Below are 14,593 nucleotides of genomic sequence, written 5' to 3'. Positions count from 1 at the left end.
TAATACTCTATTTTTCTGTATTTAGAATTATTTCTAGTAGTGGTTTACCATCAAGAGAATTCCTGAATCAAAAGACTTCTTTAAAAAAAAAATCCAAGGGCAAACTTAATGTCAGCGCATAGTGACTTAAAACTGAGAAACCAGACAGACCTAAGTTTGAACTCCAGCTTTGCCACATTCTAGTTCTCTAAATTTGGGCAACGTATCTAGTTCTCCTAACTTTGGTTTCCTCTGCTATAAAATGAAGGTAATAACAGTGGCTCACCTTACAGGGGAGGATGATTAACACTTCACATAAAATACATTCCTCAGTACCTAGTGCTGAGCAAGTGTCTCCATCAGAGTTTACTAAAATCACCATCATGATCAAGTGCTGCTCCTGAATATAATTTTCTGTTACTCTTCTAATATGGCTTCTCTTTTATTTTAATTGCTCTGTGTACACATGTTCTTACTTTAAGTTGCCTCATATCCTTCTTAGCAGTAGATAAATTATAAAAATGTAAAACATATAGACAAAAAATCTGAAGCCTTCTTAAATTAGTCATATAGCATATAAATAATAGCAATAGTTAATAAGAGTGTCAAACACTACACTCAGTCCTTAACATGGATTAACTCATTCAGTCCTTACTATAAAACATTTCCTCTTGTAAGAACATGACAAGGACAAATCCAACAGTCATAATGTAAGTTGAATTACAGATTCTCAAAATAACTGCACAGTTTTATAATTCTTTTCAGATGACAGTTGCCTGAGAACTTGAAACCACACTGTGCTATCCATGCCTCTATACATCAAATATTTTTTCCCTTTCAAAAACATTTTCAAAACACAGTGGCTGGAGTAACCTAAATGTTTAGCAGTAAGAGGATATTTAAGAATGGCATTTGATAAAATACTTTCCATCATGATAATGAATAATTATGAAGATTATCAGGGCAATATGAGAATTGTATATGATATAATATGAAGTACAAAGGACAGAACAAACTGGTATGATGCTATGATTGTTATTCTACAGAAATATAAGCCTACAAAAAAACACTGGGAGGGAATATATGAAAATGATATTATTAGGCTATAATGGTGTCAGCTCAATTTTTCAAATTTTCTGAAATTTTAATGGTTCAAACTACAGATACAAAGAAATCCATTATATTGTTATTTATTATTTTGCAGATTTTAAAAGTACATAAAAATTACCTCTTTTCAGACACTTTAAGGACAGGTAAGTCTCACTTCCTAACAGCTCTGTTTTAAAGGCATTTATACATAGTAACAGTAACAGCCAACATTCATCGAGAACGTAAAATGTGTTGAGCACTGTCTTAGGTACACTACCCGTATTATGCATCTAATCCTCATAGCCCTACAGGTATGACTCTATTATTATCCCACTTTCACACACGCACAAATTGAAGCACAGAATGGTTATGTACCCTGCCTCGGTCATACAGCTAGTAGGTAACAGAGCCAGGATTTAAACTGACGCAGTCAGACTCCTGATGCAGTACCCCTAATCACTAAGCAGACTGGTTCTGAATTCTTTACAGATCAAAATATGTAAGGAGAAACATGGGCAAATTACTTAACTGCTGTGTCTCCGTTTCCCCATTATAAAAATGAGGATAATATTAGAACTTCCTTTACAAATTTGTTAAGATTAAATGAGCACCATAGATACTTAGAACAGTATCTGACACAAATTAGGGCTTTGTAAGTGCTTCTTTTATATTACATATATTTAGTACTTTGGTGAGCAAGATATTTTTCATATATAAATATGCAAAAATTGACTTTATGTTTCAGATAACATATTTGGTCTTACCTTGCCTAGGAATAACATGAAATCCCCCACTGTGTTGATGGCAGCCACCCGTAAAGCATTCTCCACCAGAATGACAAAGGCATCCTTCGCGGAGGTGCAGAAGTTGGTGCTGTTGATAGCTGTGGCTGTGTATGCATTCTGGACCAAAGCAAAAAACAATATTTTCATCAATAAATGTAATTTTACTCTGTTAAGATATAAACGAAATAATATGGTTAAAGCATAGCTTGTGAAAACAGGGCAGCCCAGGTGGCTCAGCGGTTTAGCGCCGCCTTCAGCCCAGGGCCTGATCCTGGAGACCCGGGATCGAGTCCCACATCGGGCTTCCTGCGAGGAGCCTGCTTCTCCCTCTGCCTGTGTCTCTCTGCCTCTCTTTCTCTCTGTGTCTCTCATGAATAAATAAATAAAAATAAAAAAATAAAAATAAATAAAAATAAATAAAGCATAGCTTGTGAAAACAGTTCACAGTTAAACTCACGCCTTTGGTGAGGTATAGGTTAAGACTTAGCACAAGGAAATGCTAGACATTTAAAAAAAAACAAAACCTGATATGGTAAAAAGAGCTTTTTGGTTGGCTTAGTTTTAGTCCTTCTAAAATACTGATATTTATTAAAGCATGCACAAACCTTTCCAACATCCATTAAGTTCTTCCCTGCCTTAGGTAAATCAAACATAATTTAACCTTTCCTAGATGTCTCAGGTTCATCATTATGAATATCAGTGATGCATTATTACGATTCCAGTGATGCTTTAAAAGCTACACAAATAGGTAAAAGGCACAGGGATGCTGTGTTGTTTTCTGGAACACCTGCCATCTACCTCTTTGGTGCCTTCCATTATGCTATCATTTCTCACAGTACTTGTGGTAGACAGCTGTTTGTTGCAAACATACCCTCCTGGGAGTAGGACCCCACATCTCCTTTGAGAAAACAGTCCTTCCCCATTCTCTTAGAGTCTGAGTGAGGGACACTAGCTCTGGCTCTGGGGGTGGCCTAGACTGATGTCAGCTGATCAGCATGTTTTACCTACCTCCACAATGACTGGTTCTGGGATTGGTACATACACTAATAGAGCCAATGAAAGCAAAAGATGTTCCCTAGGGCTTCTGGGAAAAAATAAGTTTCCCTTCTCTTCCACAGGAGCTCCTGACAAACCAGCTCTCATTTTCTTGGATAGCAATGTGTGAGGGTATGAACTGCCATGGCTGTTTTGCCAACATAATGCAAAGAGCCTGAAGCTGCTGGAGGTCCCAATATGAAAGGGAGGGCAAGGCTTCCATCACAGGGGCGGGGGGCGGGGGGGGGTAGGGGGGAGAGCAGAGAGAAACCAGTTACTTGTACCTGGTGACAATGTTTGCATGATTAGGAGCCACATTTCTGGACTTTCCAGCCACACAAGCTAATACATTGCTAAGAATCTTTCCTCCCAATCTCTCTCTGCCCCTTCCTCATGCTCTCTTTTTTAGGTCAGATTGAGCTGGCTTTCTGTCCCTTGTCATACGGAGTCCCAGCTGACACACTTTTATTCAATTATACCTGCTTCTGCTGCTCCATGTCTTCTCTGACCCTCTGTCACAGACTCTGATTTTTTTTTCCCCCTTTTTACACAGCATTCTAGAATAGGATTGACATTTTCTGGGAAATGTGAATAAATACTAGAACATCAAATACGTCTAAGTCTTAAGAAGGGAAAGTATGTGACTAAAACTTATCCTGGGGAATTTTTGGTTTAGTGCAGACTTAAATTGTTGGTGAGTCCAGAATGTTACAGCTGTTGGAAAGCTGCCATATAAAGGGCTTACTTTACATTGTCCACTTTTTAAAAAGATTTTATTTATTTATTTATTTATTTGAGAGAGACAGAGTGAGAGAGAGGGAGAACATGCACCTGGGAGCAAGGTGGAAGGAAGGGAAAAGGAGAGAGAGAATCTCAAGCAGACTCCCCACTGAGTGTGGAGCCTCACGTTCAATCTCATGACCTTAAGCCAAAGCTAAGAATTAGACACTCAACTGACTGAGCCACCTAGTGCCCCTGTAAAGTTTTTTTTTAACTTGTTTTTTATTTTAAGAGATTTATTTCTTTATTTGAGAGAAAGAGAGAGTGAGCACAAGTGGGGTATGGAGCAGAGGGAGAAGCAGACTCCCTGCTGAGCAGGGAGCCCAATGTGGGCTTGATCCCAGGACCCTGGGATCATGACCTAGGCTGGAGGCAGATGCTTAAGGGACTATGACACCCAGGTGTCCCTAAAGTCTTTTTCTTAAACTGAAGTATACTTAACACACAATGATACATTAGTTTCAGCTATACAATATAGCGACTCCACAACTCTGTAAGTTATGCTCTGTTCACCACAAGCGTGGCTACCATGTGTCACCATACAGTATGACAATACCACCATCTTCCCCATTCTGTACCTTTCATCCCCATGACTTATTCATTCCATAACTGGAAGCCAGTATCTCCCAGTCCCATTTAAACACTGAGCTTGGGAGATATAGTCTTTAATTTATGAATGTTCCTATTGTATGCTTGTTAATAGGAATTTGGCATGAAATTTGAGTCACCAAAAAATTAATTTGTTATTATACAGTTAAATTCATCGACTGAAAACACAGAATATTATAGGGCCAAGGAAAGAAGACTATACGGGTAGGGCACTACTTTTTCAGCAAGGAGGCAGTAGGATATAATGATGCTCTTTGAGAAAGATAACATGATTTTACTATATATCACTCCATCAAACAAACTAGGTTAATTTGTTATCAGAATATACTACTTCATTATGTTTACAGTTCTTTTTATCTCAAAAGCTAATATATAGAGTGTTTTAAAGAAATAATACTATTAAATTGTTCTGGTAGCATTAGTTTGCTGCTTGCTCTCATATATTGTCATCTGCCATTGCTTCTTACCAGCTAAAAGATAGCAGGCACCAAAGAGTCAACTACCTAACTGCAGTGCAGTGGTCTACATTTTACCTATAAAGCTTCTTTTGAAACATTCTACCAAATGCCTCAATGACATCAAAATAAACTATACTTTTGATCTTATGTAACAGTAACTCTGCTGAAAAATGATGGAGAAGGACTTCCTAGGCCTGATCTCTTCTCAAAGAACCAAGACCAACCAGTTCCCTCTATACTCAAACACACAAAAAACCCATTTAACAATTTATTCTAAAGCAGAGGTTGTCAAACTACAACCTGTGGGCCAAATCTGGCCTGCTGTCTACTTCTGTTAATAAAGTTTTATTGGAACACAGCAATTTTCATTTGTTTACATAGTGTTATGGCTGTTTTCATGCTACAATGGCAGAAATGAACAATTGTGACAGAGTCTATATGGCCACAAAGCCAAAACTATTTACTATTTGGTCCTTTACAGAAAAATTTTGCTGCTGACTCCTGTTCTAGAGTATTGCCCAGTATCAACATCAACCTTGTTTATAGTCCACGAACCCCATCTTCTCATCCCTTTTGGAAAACAAACCACATTTCCTCATTTCCAGTCTTTTAGTACCTTTCTCTACGACTTCTGACAACTGACAGATGTCTGTGGTGATTTGAAACAGAACATCCCATAAGGAAAATACAGGAAAATACCTTATTTCCCTTATTCTAAGACATGATCAGGAGACTAATGAACCATTTAATTAATAACAGGTTCTCAGGGGGAAAATACCTGTCATATTAACTATGTATTATTAGATGTTTTCCGAAGCTAAAAAAAAAAAAAAAAGGCACTATAATATCTAGAATCAAGGATACCAGATAACCCATTTAAATCAAATAGTTACTGTCTTAAACTTTACCTCCTCAATGAGTATCAACAACTCATTGTTAACTATGCTATTCTCCCCTCCCCAGTTTATTTATTTATTTTTTAAAAGATTTTATTTATTTATTAATGAGAGACACAGGGAGAGAGAGGCAGAGACACAGGCAGAGGGGGAAGCAGGCTCCCACAGGGAGCCTGATGCAGGACTCGATTCCAGGACCCCGGGATCACAACCTGAGCCAAAGGCAGACGTTCAACCACTGAGCCACCCAGGTGCCTCTTTACCCTTCCCAGTTTGACCATGACCTTCTTTGAAAGAGATAGAAGCAAGAGAGGATCCACACACCTCCAACCTCTCTCCTCTGTTATCATCAGACCAGCAAACTCAAAGAGGGTCTAACATCTCCAAACTAAGCCACAGAAGTTTTGTTTTTCAATAATTCAGAAGAAATTATTATTCCTCCTCTGACCTGCTTCTTTCTTCTCTTCCCATCCTGCCCCACCCATTCCATCTACCCTTTGTGGACATGGAAGGAGGCAGCAATAATTTCTTTTCTCCACTCCTCAGTTTCAGGGTTGGATATATCACAGAAATTTAGCTTTCTTGGCAAAATTCCTACAGATCTGTGCAACTCCTTTGTATTCAACCTAACTGAAAAAAAGTTAAGTGGATATTTCATAAGCTCTTTCTCCCACTCCTAAGGCAGGAAGATGAGCTGCATGTGACACACAAAGGTCAAGATGACCTCTTCAGGAATAAAATTGTGCTACAGATCACAGCAGGCCAATGAAACTTTCCTTTCACTTCTATACCTCCTAGTCTGAAAGGATTCACGCTAAGGCTCTCAAGAAATTCTGAGTTCTCTGTGGCTTTCCCTATTACTGTTCTCTGAACTTTCTGTTCAACTACTTGGTTGAGATTTTTACAGCCCACCTACCTTCACAGACAACCTTCCTGATCTTGCACTCAACTGCCCACAGAGAGGCAAATGATGAACATTTAGCCCAACATCTGCTCAGGCAGGATATAGGCTTGAGACTGTATAACTCCCAGAAGGAAGATAGAAGGTGATTGCCATCCAGGGAGCTTTTTAAAAGGATGACTGTTAGGCCCAAGGGGTCCCTGGTAGCATTTGTATGTGACAGGATGAGGTATAAAAGTCCTGGTCGGGGCACCTGGGTGGCTCAGTGGTTAAGCATCTGCCTTTGGCTGAGGTCATGATCCCAGGGTCCTGGGATCGAGTCCTGCATCCGGTTCCCCATAGGGAGCCTGCTTCTCCTTCTGCCTATGTCTCTGCCCTTCTGTGTTTCCCATGAATGAATGAATGAATAAAAAGAAAAAGTCCTGGGCATGTGGAAGAAAATGTTAGGGTAGAAGGTCACCATGTAGATAACCCAGGCCTGCTTGGCCACATGTTCTGGAATACTGCTTCCACATTTTCACACCTTTCTTTTCTTCACTTACAGAACTAGAAATTCTCTTGAAATTTAAAATCTGTATATAATAACTCACTTACTAGGGCAAGATAGACAACAATGGTAGGAAAAAGGAAAAGGTATGTGTGGATCATTATAAAGTAAATAAGGGAAAATATAGTGAAATTATCCCTTTCTTATTTTGAGTGAGAAACGGGGGGCAAAAAGCCCAACAACCTATACCATACATTTCATTCAGTTTGGTTCTTTTATTTTTTTTAAAGATTTTATTTATTCATGAGAGACACAGAGAGGCCGAGACACAGGAAGAGGGAGAAGCAGGCTCCATGCAGGGAGCCTGATGTGGGACTCGATCCCAGGACCCCAGGAGCCGAAGGCAGATGCTCAACCATTCCTCAAGTGTCCCTCATTTAGTTTGGTTCTAAATTCTTAGGACTTTTTAAGGGATATAAGAATTAAAAATATGTTGTAAATCTTAAATTGATTGTCATGAAAACCACTGTTTCTCTTAGTTTATAGCACAAAACTTGAAAATTTGAGATGTTTGCATGATCTCTATAATAATCTGTACTCTAGTCCTTTTTATGATGCATACAGTGAGTATATATTTATATGGGAAATGGTGATCCCCTGGCAAGAACTGGGCAAACTTAGTTTTGAAAACTCCCTCCATCTCTAGGTCATACGATTTGCTACAAGATGCTAGTCTCAACTTTCTCATCTGTAAGACGGAGGAAATGAGCCTTCCTTACAGAGTTCTAGAGAGAAAGTGATAATATATATTAAGTGCTTAATGTAGTATTAGGTAGTAAGTGCTCAAAAAATATCTTTGCAGCTGCATAGAGAAGAGCTTTATAATCTTAAAAGCTTGGCAGCCAGAGAGCAGATCCCGTCTAGTATTAAACACACTACTTCTAAATGGTGTCAAAGCAAACCAAGGGCTGAGTAATGCCCACAAGAAACAGATTTTAGTTGTAACAGTCTCTCCACCTAAAGTGAATTCTGTTAGATGAGGTGTACAATCACCTTCCTGGTCACTTAAGATACGCACTTGCAGAAACAAAGAGCAGTTCACAGTTCACTCTTTTTATGTGCAAAACTCTAGCACCTATGCTATAAATAATAAATGGCTTATTTTGAAAATCCAACGGTCTTTTCTGAAGCCAGCTGTATTTTCCATGCAGTTTGGCACTGGACCATGGCTTGGGCTTTTAGAATTTCATACCATGCTGCAAGAGGATTCTGGTCTCCTCTACCTTCATTATCAATACTCCTCTACTATTATCCTCTAAATTCTTAAAGCACTGGCAATAAGCTGATGGCTTATGGACAACTGACTTTTTTTTTTTTTTTTTTAAGATTTTATTTATTTATTCATGAGAGAGAGGCAGACACAGAGGCAGAGGGAGAAGCAGGCTCCATGCCGGGAGCCCGACACGGGACTTGATCCCAGGTCTCCAGGATCATGCCCCGAGCCAAAGGCAGACGCTCAACCACTGAGCCACCCAGGCATCCCGGACAACTGACTTTTGGTGGCCTAAAGACCTTATTTGTCTGGCTCATTCAGTTTTTTTTGGGTTTTTTTTTTTTTTTTTTTTTTTTTTTTTTTTTTTTTTTTTAGTTGTCAACATTTTAATAGCAGGAGACAAAATGCAAACATCCAGAATTCTGGCTTCACTTGAGAAAGTGGAAGAGTTAGCAACTGTTTAGAAATTCTCACATGGCAAGAGTATATCAGAGCTAAGAAGTGACTGTCCTCTGGGGATGCAATACGAACTCCCCAGTTTACTAGTCTCTACCACTCTCTACTGCCTTGGGCCCAGTCTGCTGCACTCATTTCCATGAGTAACCTAATGCTCCTCAACTGTCCTGCAGGGGTCTGCATTGTCCAGCCCTACTCAAGGCTTTTGACTTCAAAGTTGCATGATGGGCAGCCCTGGTGGCACAGTGGTTTAGCGCCGCCTGCAGCCCAGGGTGTGATCCTGGAGACCCAGGAACGAGTCCCACGTCAGGCTTCCTGCATGGGGCCTGCTTCTCCCTCTGCCTGTGTCTCTACATCTCTCTCTCTCTCTCTCTCTCTGTGTCTCTCATGAATAAATAAATAAAATCTTAAAAAAAAAAAGTTGCATGATGATCTCAGGAGTGACAGCAAAAGAAAGGACAGGAGGAAAACAATGCAACAGGCATTAACTAATTGTTAACCATTTCCAAAGAGTAGACAAAACAGATCTCTGGATGGGAGACTCTACATGTAAAGTGTGAACGAACCACAGTGCCTGGCACATGGTAAGTGTTCAATAAATATTAGCTGGCATTAAAATTAGTATTATTATTTCACTGTACTCTATTAAACATTCCAAAGATAATTTCAGAATGTAAACAGGTGACTTGACAAGAAATTTTGAAAAATAAGAATGAGAGGAATTTGTATTATAAGTGTTAGAGATATATAATGAAGCTATAAAATTAAAAAAAAAATACCCATTGTATCCAGAAGAAGAAGAAGAAGAAGAAGAAGAAGAAGAAGAAGAAAAAGAAAAAGAAGAAGAAGAGGAGGAGGGGGGGGAGGAGGAAGTAGAAGAAGGTATAGTAATTAGATATTGCAGTACTGGTGTAAAAGCATAGGCAGATCAATACTACAGAAAAGAAAGTCCTAAGACATACTCAAGTATGATGTAGAAGAATTTAGTACATGATTAAAGTGACATTTCATAGCAGAAGCAAGAATAATGACTAACTTGGCCATGAGACAACTGATTAAATCCCCAACTCAAAAGTATTAAAAAAAAAAAAAAAAAGGTAAACATCTGAAATATTAGAGGAAAAAATACTGGAATAATTATTTGATCTTAAGGTGGGAAAAATCTTTCCAAGCATAAAAAGCTAAGTAAGAAAGTGTTTAAAATGTCTGAAAGACCTGCCAGGAGAAAAATAAAAACCACTGCACATTAAAAAATGTAAAAGAAACTAACTGTGAACAGTACTATACAATAAGAGTCATCATTACAGAGGATTTGCTGTGTCCAGGCACAGACTCAGAGTACTACAGATACCATCTCTGCATCCTCATGGTAATGGGCACTACAGATACTATTATTATCCTCGTTTTACAAATGACTGTCTTATCAGTCTATAAGCAATGTCTGATAAGACATTACTACACTGAAATAAAATATTAGAAACTTTTTCTCAAAGCTAATAGTACATATTTCAATAAAGGTCACTTTTATTAGCACAGTGAGATCATGGGTGACTTTGTTTTCTCTTGGTTTTCCAAACTCTTCAGTATTTTTTACATTATATTTACTTTTAAAGAAAGTAGATACATCTTTAGAACTACTTCTCGTTTTATCTTTGCCAGAGCTCTCTTATCTTAGAGTAAAACATTGGGAGTTCTTTATAAAACAATAAAATGAAGGGAGCAGGAGAGAGCGATAACGGTTACTAGGTGATGATCAAGAGCCAGGCACTGTAAGAGGTGATTTATCTGCATTAATATTTCATCCTTGCCTAAAGCCTATGAGGATAGGTATATTTTTCTCTACTCAGTGAAGAAGGAAACGGAGATTCTGAAGTTTCACTGGACTTGCCAAATAATTAAACTGTTGGGATTGAAACACACCTTCAATATCTGGGCTTTCTCCACTGTATATCCCCCCAATTATCCATCTTGTCTTCTCCAACAAGGCTATAAAAATATGGACTCAATCCAATGCATATGGGAAAAAGAAACTTCATTTTCAGGAAGTGATAAATACTAGAGACAAAAGGAAAGGTGTGAGCTGCCTGTTATCTTGGTGCCAGCTCAGGCTTGATCTCTAGCACAGCACTAATCTTGTAACTGCCAAATGTTTGTGACAGCACTGAGAAGAATGTCCCTTCAAACACCAGCAGATCATACTCTTAGACCTTACTGTTTTTTTTTTTTTTCCAAATTTTAGAAAAGTCTCTAAAGCTCATCTATTCAGTACTGCCATGATTCCTGTCATCTTAAATGCTTTAAACAGATGGGTGCCCACCCAACTCTGAAACATTTCACGGGAGCAAGGGTTTAAAAAAATTCCACTGGTAGGGCACCTGGGTGGCTCAGGTCAGGGCCTTAGGGTCCTGGAATCAAGCCCTGCAACGGTTTCTCTGCTCAGCAGGCAGTCTGCTTCTCCCTCTGCCTCTCTCCCCTGCTCATGCTCTCTCTCTCTCTCTCTCTCTGCTTTCTCTCAAATAAATGAAATCTTAAGAAAAAAATTCTACTGGCAACAGATACTTCTGCTTAACCTGGCAGGAAGGGTTCATTAGAACACTTTTTTTTTTTTAATTTCTAAAAAAGATTTAATTAAGTTATTTATGAGAGACACAGGGAGAGAGGCAGAGACATAGGCAGAGGGAGAAACAGGCTCTGATAGGGAGTCTGATGCAGGACTTCATCCCAGGACCCCAGGGTCATGCCCCGAGCTGAAGGCAGACGCTCAACCACTGAGCTACCCCCAGGTGCCCTGTTCCGATGTCTTCAGTATGTTGACCTCAACTCCAGTGAGATTCCTGTGAGAAAAGGAGACATGAAGCACTCTGGTAATCAGGCCTGATAGCGTTTCATTCCCAAACAGAGCTAAGTATTAGTTCAGAATCACTCTCTCTAAACCTAAACTCACTTATTTATTACTATTTTAACAGTTCCCTTAAATCTTCAATGAAGATCCAAAGTGTACAAAACCTGTACGATAAAGACCAACTTGAAGTTTGGATATATGTCTCAGGACTGTCAGTACTAAAATGATTAACGTTTAGCATGGGATGAGCTGAGAACCTTGGATTCTCATCAAACCGTGTGATTTCTTCTCTTCCTTCTGTATACCTGTACATCTCCTTTTTGAGACTCTTTCTTCTGGTTTTACATCACACTATTAGTCTTTTAAAATCCAGGTATTCACTGATTAACAATTCATTTGGAAAACATTTAAAGACCACCTGTTCTATACCAGATACTGGGATAGTTTCTAGAGACAAAAATAATTAAGATCCCTGTCTTTAGGGAGCTAAAGGTCTGAAAGTGGAGATAAAGAGGTAATGGGATCCCTGGGTGGCTCAGCGGTTTAGCTCCTGCCTTTGGCTCAGGGTGTGATCCTGGAGTCCCGAGATCTAGTCTCACATCAGGCTCCCTGCATGGAGCTTCCTTCTACCTCTGCCTATGTCTCTGCGTCTCTCTCTTTGTGTCTCTCATGAATAAATAAATAAAATCTTTTTTTTTTAAAAAAAGAGGTAAACAGATGATTTCCATGTAACATTGTTAGTGTTTTCACAGAGGTATGAATCTGTTATGTGGAGGGTCAGCAGGGGTCTAGGATAATGAGGGAAGACTTCTTTGAAGCGAAGCTCAAGGTAGAATCTTTAAGGATTAGTAGGAGCTATTCAAGTGTTGGAAGGAACTCATTTCAGGCAGGTTTGGAAAACTGCAAAGAGCAAAAGATTCCTGTTGGGAAGATGGTAGAAACTGAGAATGAAGAGATGGGTTTTGCTTCTTCTCTACCGATGAGCAATTTAGTGATGGGTACAAAATGTAATGATGATTATTTTTAGTACTGCATCCATCAACTCTTCGATAAGGATGACTTGGTCCCAAACCAAATTTTAAAGAATGTAATTTTTCAGATTGCTATGGCTATTACTAATTTTTTTAATAATGACCTTCCAAATACTTTCCATCCATACAATATTACAATTGACAAGAATTTATTTTGCTAATGAAATGTCATGCCTACTTTTTCATATTAACCATAGAACTCCAATAAAGCAAAATTCCAGGCATGCTCAACGCCACAGCAAACAGGGCTACCATCCTCTGACTAGCCTCGAGTGAATGAAAGTACACTGCTACTCTTGAATCACTTAGAGGTAAATGGTGAGAAAGCCCATTTCTATCTTTGGTCTATTAGATGAGGGCATTGGCACATTACAACTGATTTTCAAGTAATGCAGAGGAGTTGTAAAAAAAAAAAAAAAGAAGAAGAAGAAGAAAAGATGGGAAGAGTGCTTCAGAGAGAGTCCTGTGTGCCTAGATACAGCAAGACATAGCACTTCCTCTGAGACTATCTCCCAGGCTAATATCATAGTCTTTAAGCAGCTGGATCTCCCTGAAAAAAGTATCAGGATAGACAGCACACTAGTCTTAGACAATAGTAGACAGAGCAAAAAAATGAGTTTAAGTGTCACAATGACTTTTCACTAAAGCTTTCAAACAATATTCATTCATTCATTCACTCATTCATTCATTTTAAAAGGTAAGCTCCATACTCAACATGGGGCTTGAACACACGACCCTGAGATCAACAGTCCTATGCTCTATGGGATGAACCAGCCAGGTACCTCTCAAACATTTAAAAGAAGAATTAAAGAAATATGGCTAGCTTAGACAGATTCTTAGAGAAAATCAAAGATGAAAGGATGTGAATTAAGGGATAAATGTCTTTCCTGAAGATGAACCCTAATGATATTTTATCCTTATGTTACAATTAACTAATAATGAGCCTTGACAAGAATATACATCACTCTTAAAAATAAGAATATGATGGGGCACTGGGGTGGCTCAGTTGGTTAAGTATCTGCCTTCAGCTCAGGTCATGATCCTCAGGGTCCTGGGATAGAGCCCAGCATTAGGCTACCTGCTCAGCGGGGAGCCTGCTTCTCCCTCTCCTTCTGCCCCTCCCCCTGCTTGTGCTCTTTCTTCCTCTCTCTCAAATAAAGTCTTTTTTTTTTTTAAAGAATATGATAGAAATAGATATACACGAATAAGCCACAATGTATAACATCATGAGAAATATGTAACATCTTTCAAGTAAGCTCAATTATTTTATCTTGGAAGAAGAAATGATGAACCTATCCTTGAAAGTGAATGTTAGATTTATTTTTTAAAATATTTTACCTGATTTAAATAGTTTAGGCACTTTTCAAGACACCAAAGGCAACAAATGCAAGATTTCAGCACACATCGGGCACAAGCATTTTCCTGGAAAGGACAAATTAGAAATAATTAAAAACCATCATATAGAATCAAACCATCATATAGAATATTCCAAATGTTAGAAAAATAAAGTAAAAAAAATCACAACCTATGTTTCAAAGGCCTCCGTACCCACCCTCTTTTCCCTCAAAATGTAATAGCTAAATTATTTGTAATCAATTAATTCAACAGGTATTTAGTACCTACTGCATATAAGATAAAGTCAGGTATACAAGACCAGAAAGGAACTTCTACTATTGTAGAAGAAAAAAAAGCTAAACATAAAAAAAGGTTAGAAACAGAATATGCAATAGAAACTAGTGCTATAAGAGTGGAGGACAGAAGGAGATGATGTCATCGAGGAGGAAGAATCAGGGAAGGTTTCTAGGAAGGGGTGGCATATGAGCCAACCTGTGTTGAAATGTGTATTATCTCCACAGTCAGGGATAGGGAAGAGGATCCAAGGAGGAGGTGTGAGTCAACACAGAGGAAGAGAAGCACAGGATAACTTTGGGAAACCAGTGACACGATGGATTTTGCCACAGCATGTAGAGAG

At 38.7% G+C, this 14,593-nt stretch overlaps 1 protein-coding gene across 5 annotated transcripts in view; it reads right to left on the bottom strand.

Annotated features, from left to right (window-relative positions):
* Positions 1–14,593, bottom strand: part of SLC44A1 (solute carrier family 44 member 1) — a 191,948-nt gene that overhangs the window by 55,268 nt on the left and 122,087 nt on the right. For all 5 annotated transcript variants that reach the window (XM_077912771.1, XM_077912770.1, XM_077912773.1 and 2 more), the window contains 2 exons: positions 13,960–14,043; positions 1,833–1,970 (listed from right to left, as the gene is read on the bottom strand). In XM_077912771.1, coding sequence (XP_077768897.1) covers positions 1,833–1,970; positions 13,960–14,043 — 222 coding nt within the window. The remainder of the gene's footprint in view (positions 1–1,832; positions 1,971–13,959; positions 14,044–14,593) is intronic.

The sequence above is a fragment of the Canis aureus genome, chromosome 10, assembly GCF_053574225.1.
Source record: "Canis aureus isolate CA01 chromosome 10, VMU_Caureus_v.1.0, whole genome shotgun sequence".
Classification (NCBI taxonomy): Eukaryota; Metazoa; Chordata; class Mammalia; order Carnivora; family Canidae; genus Canis; species Canis aureus.
Note: the sequence above shows the minus strand (reverse complement) of the source record. Positions and strands in the feature narration are given on the sequence as shown.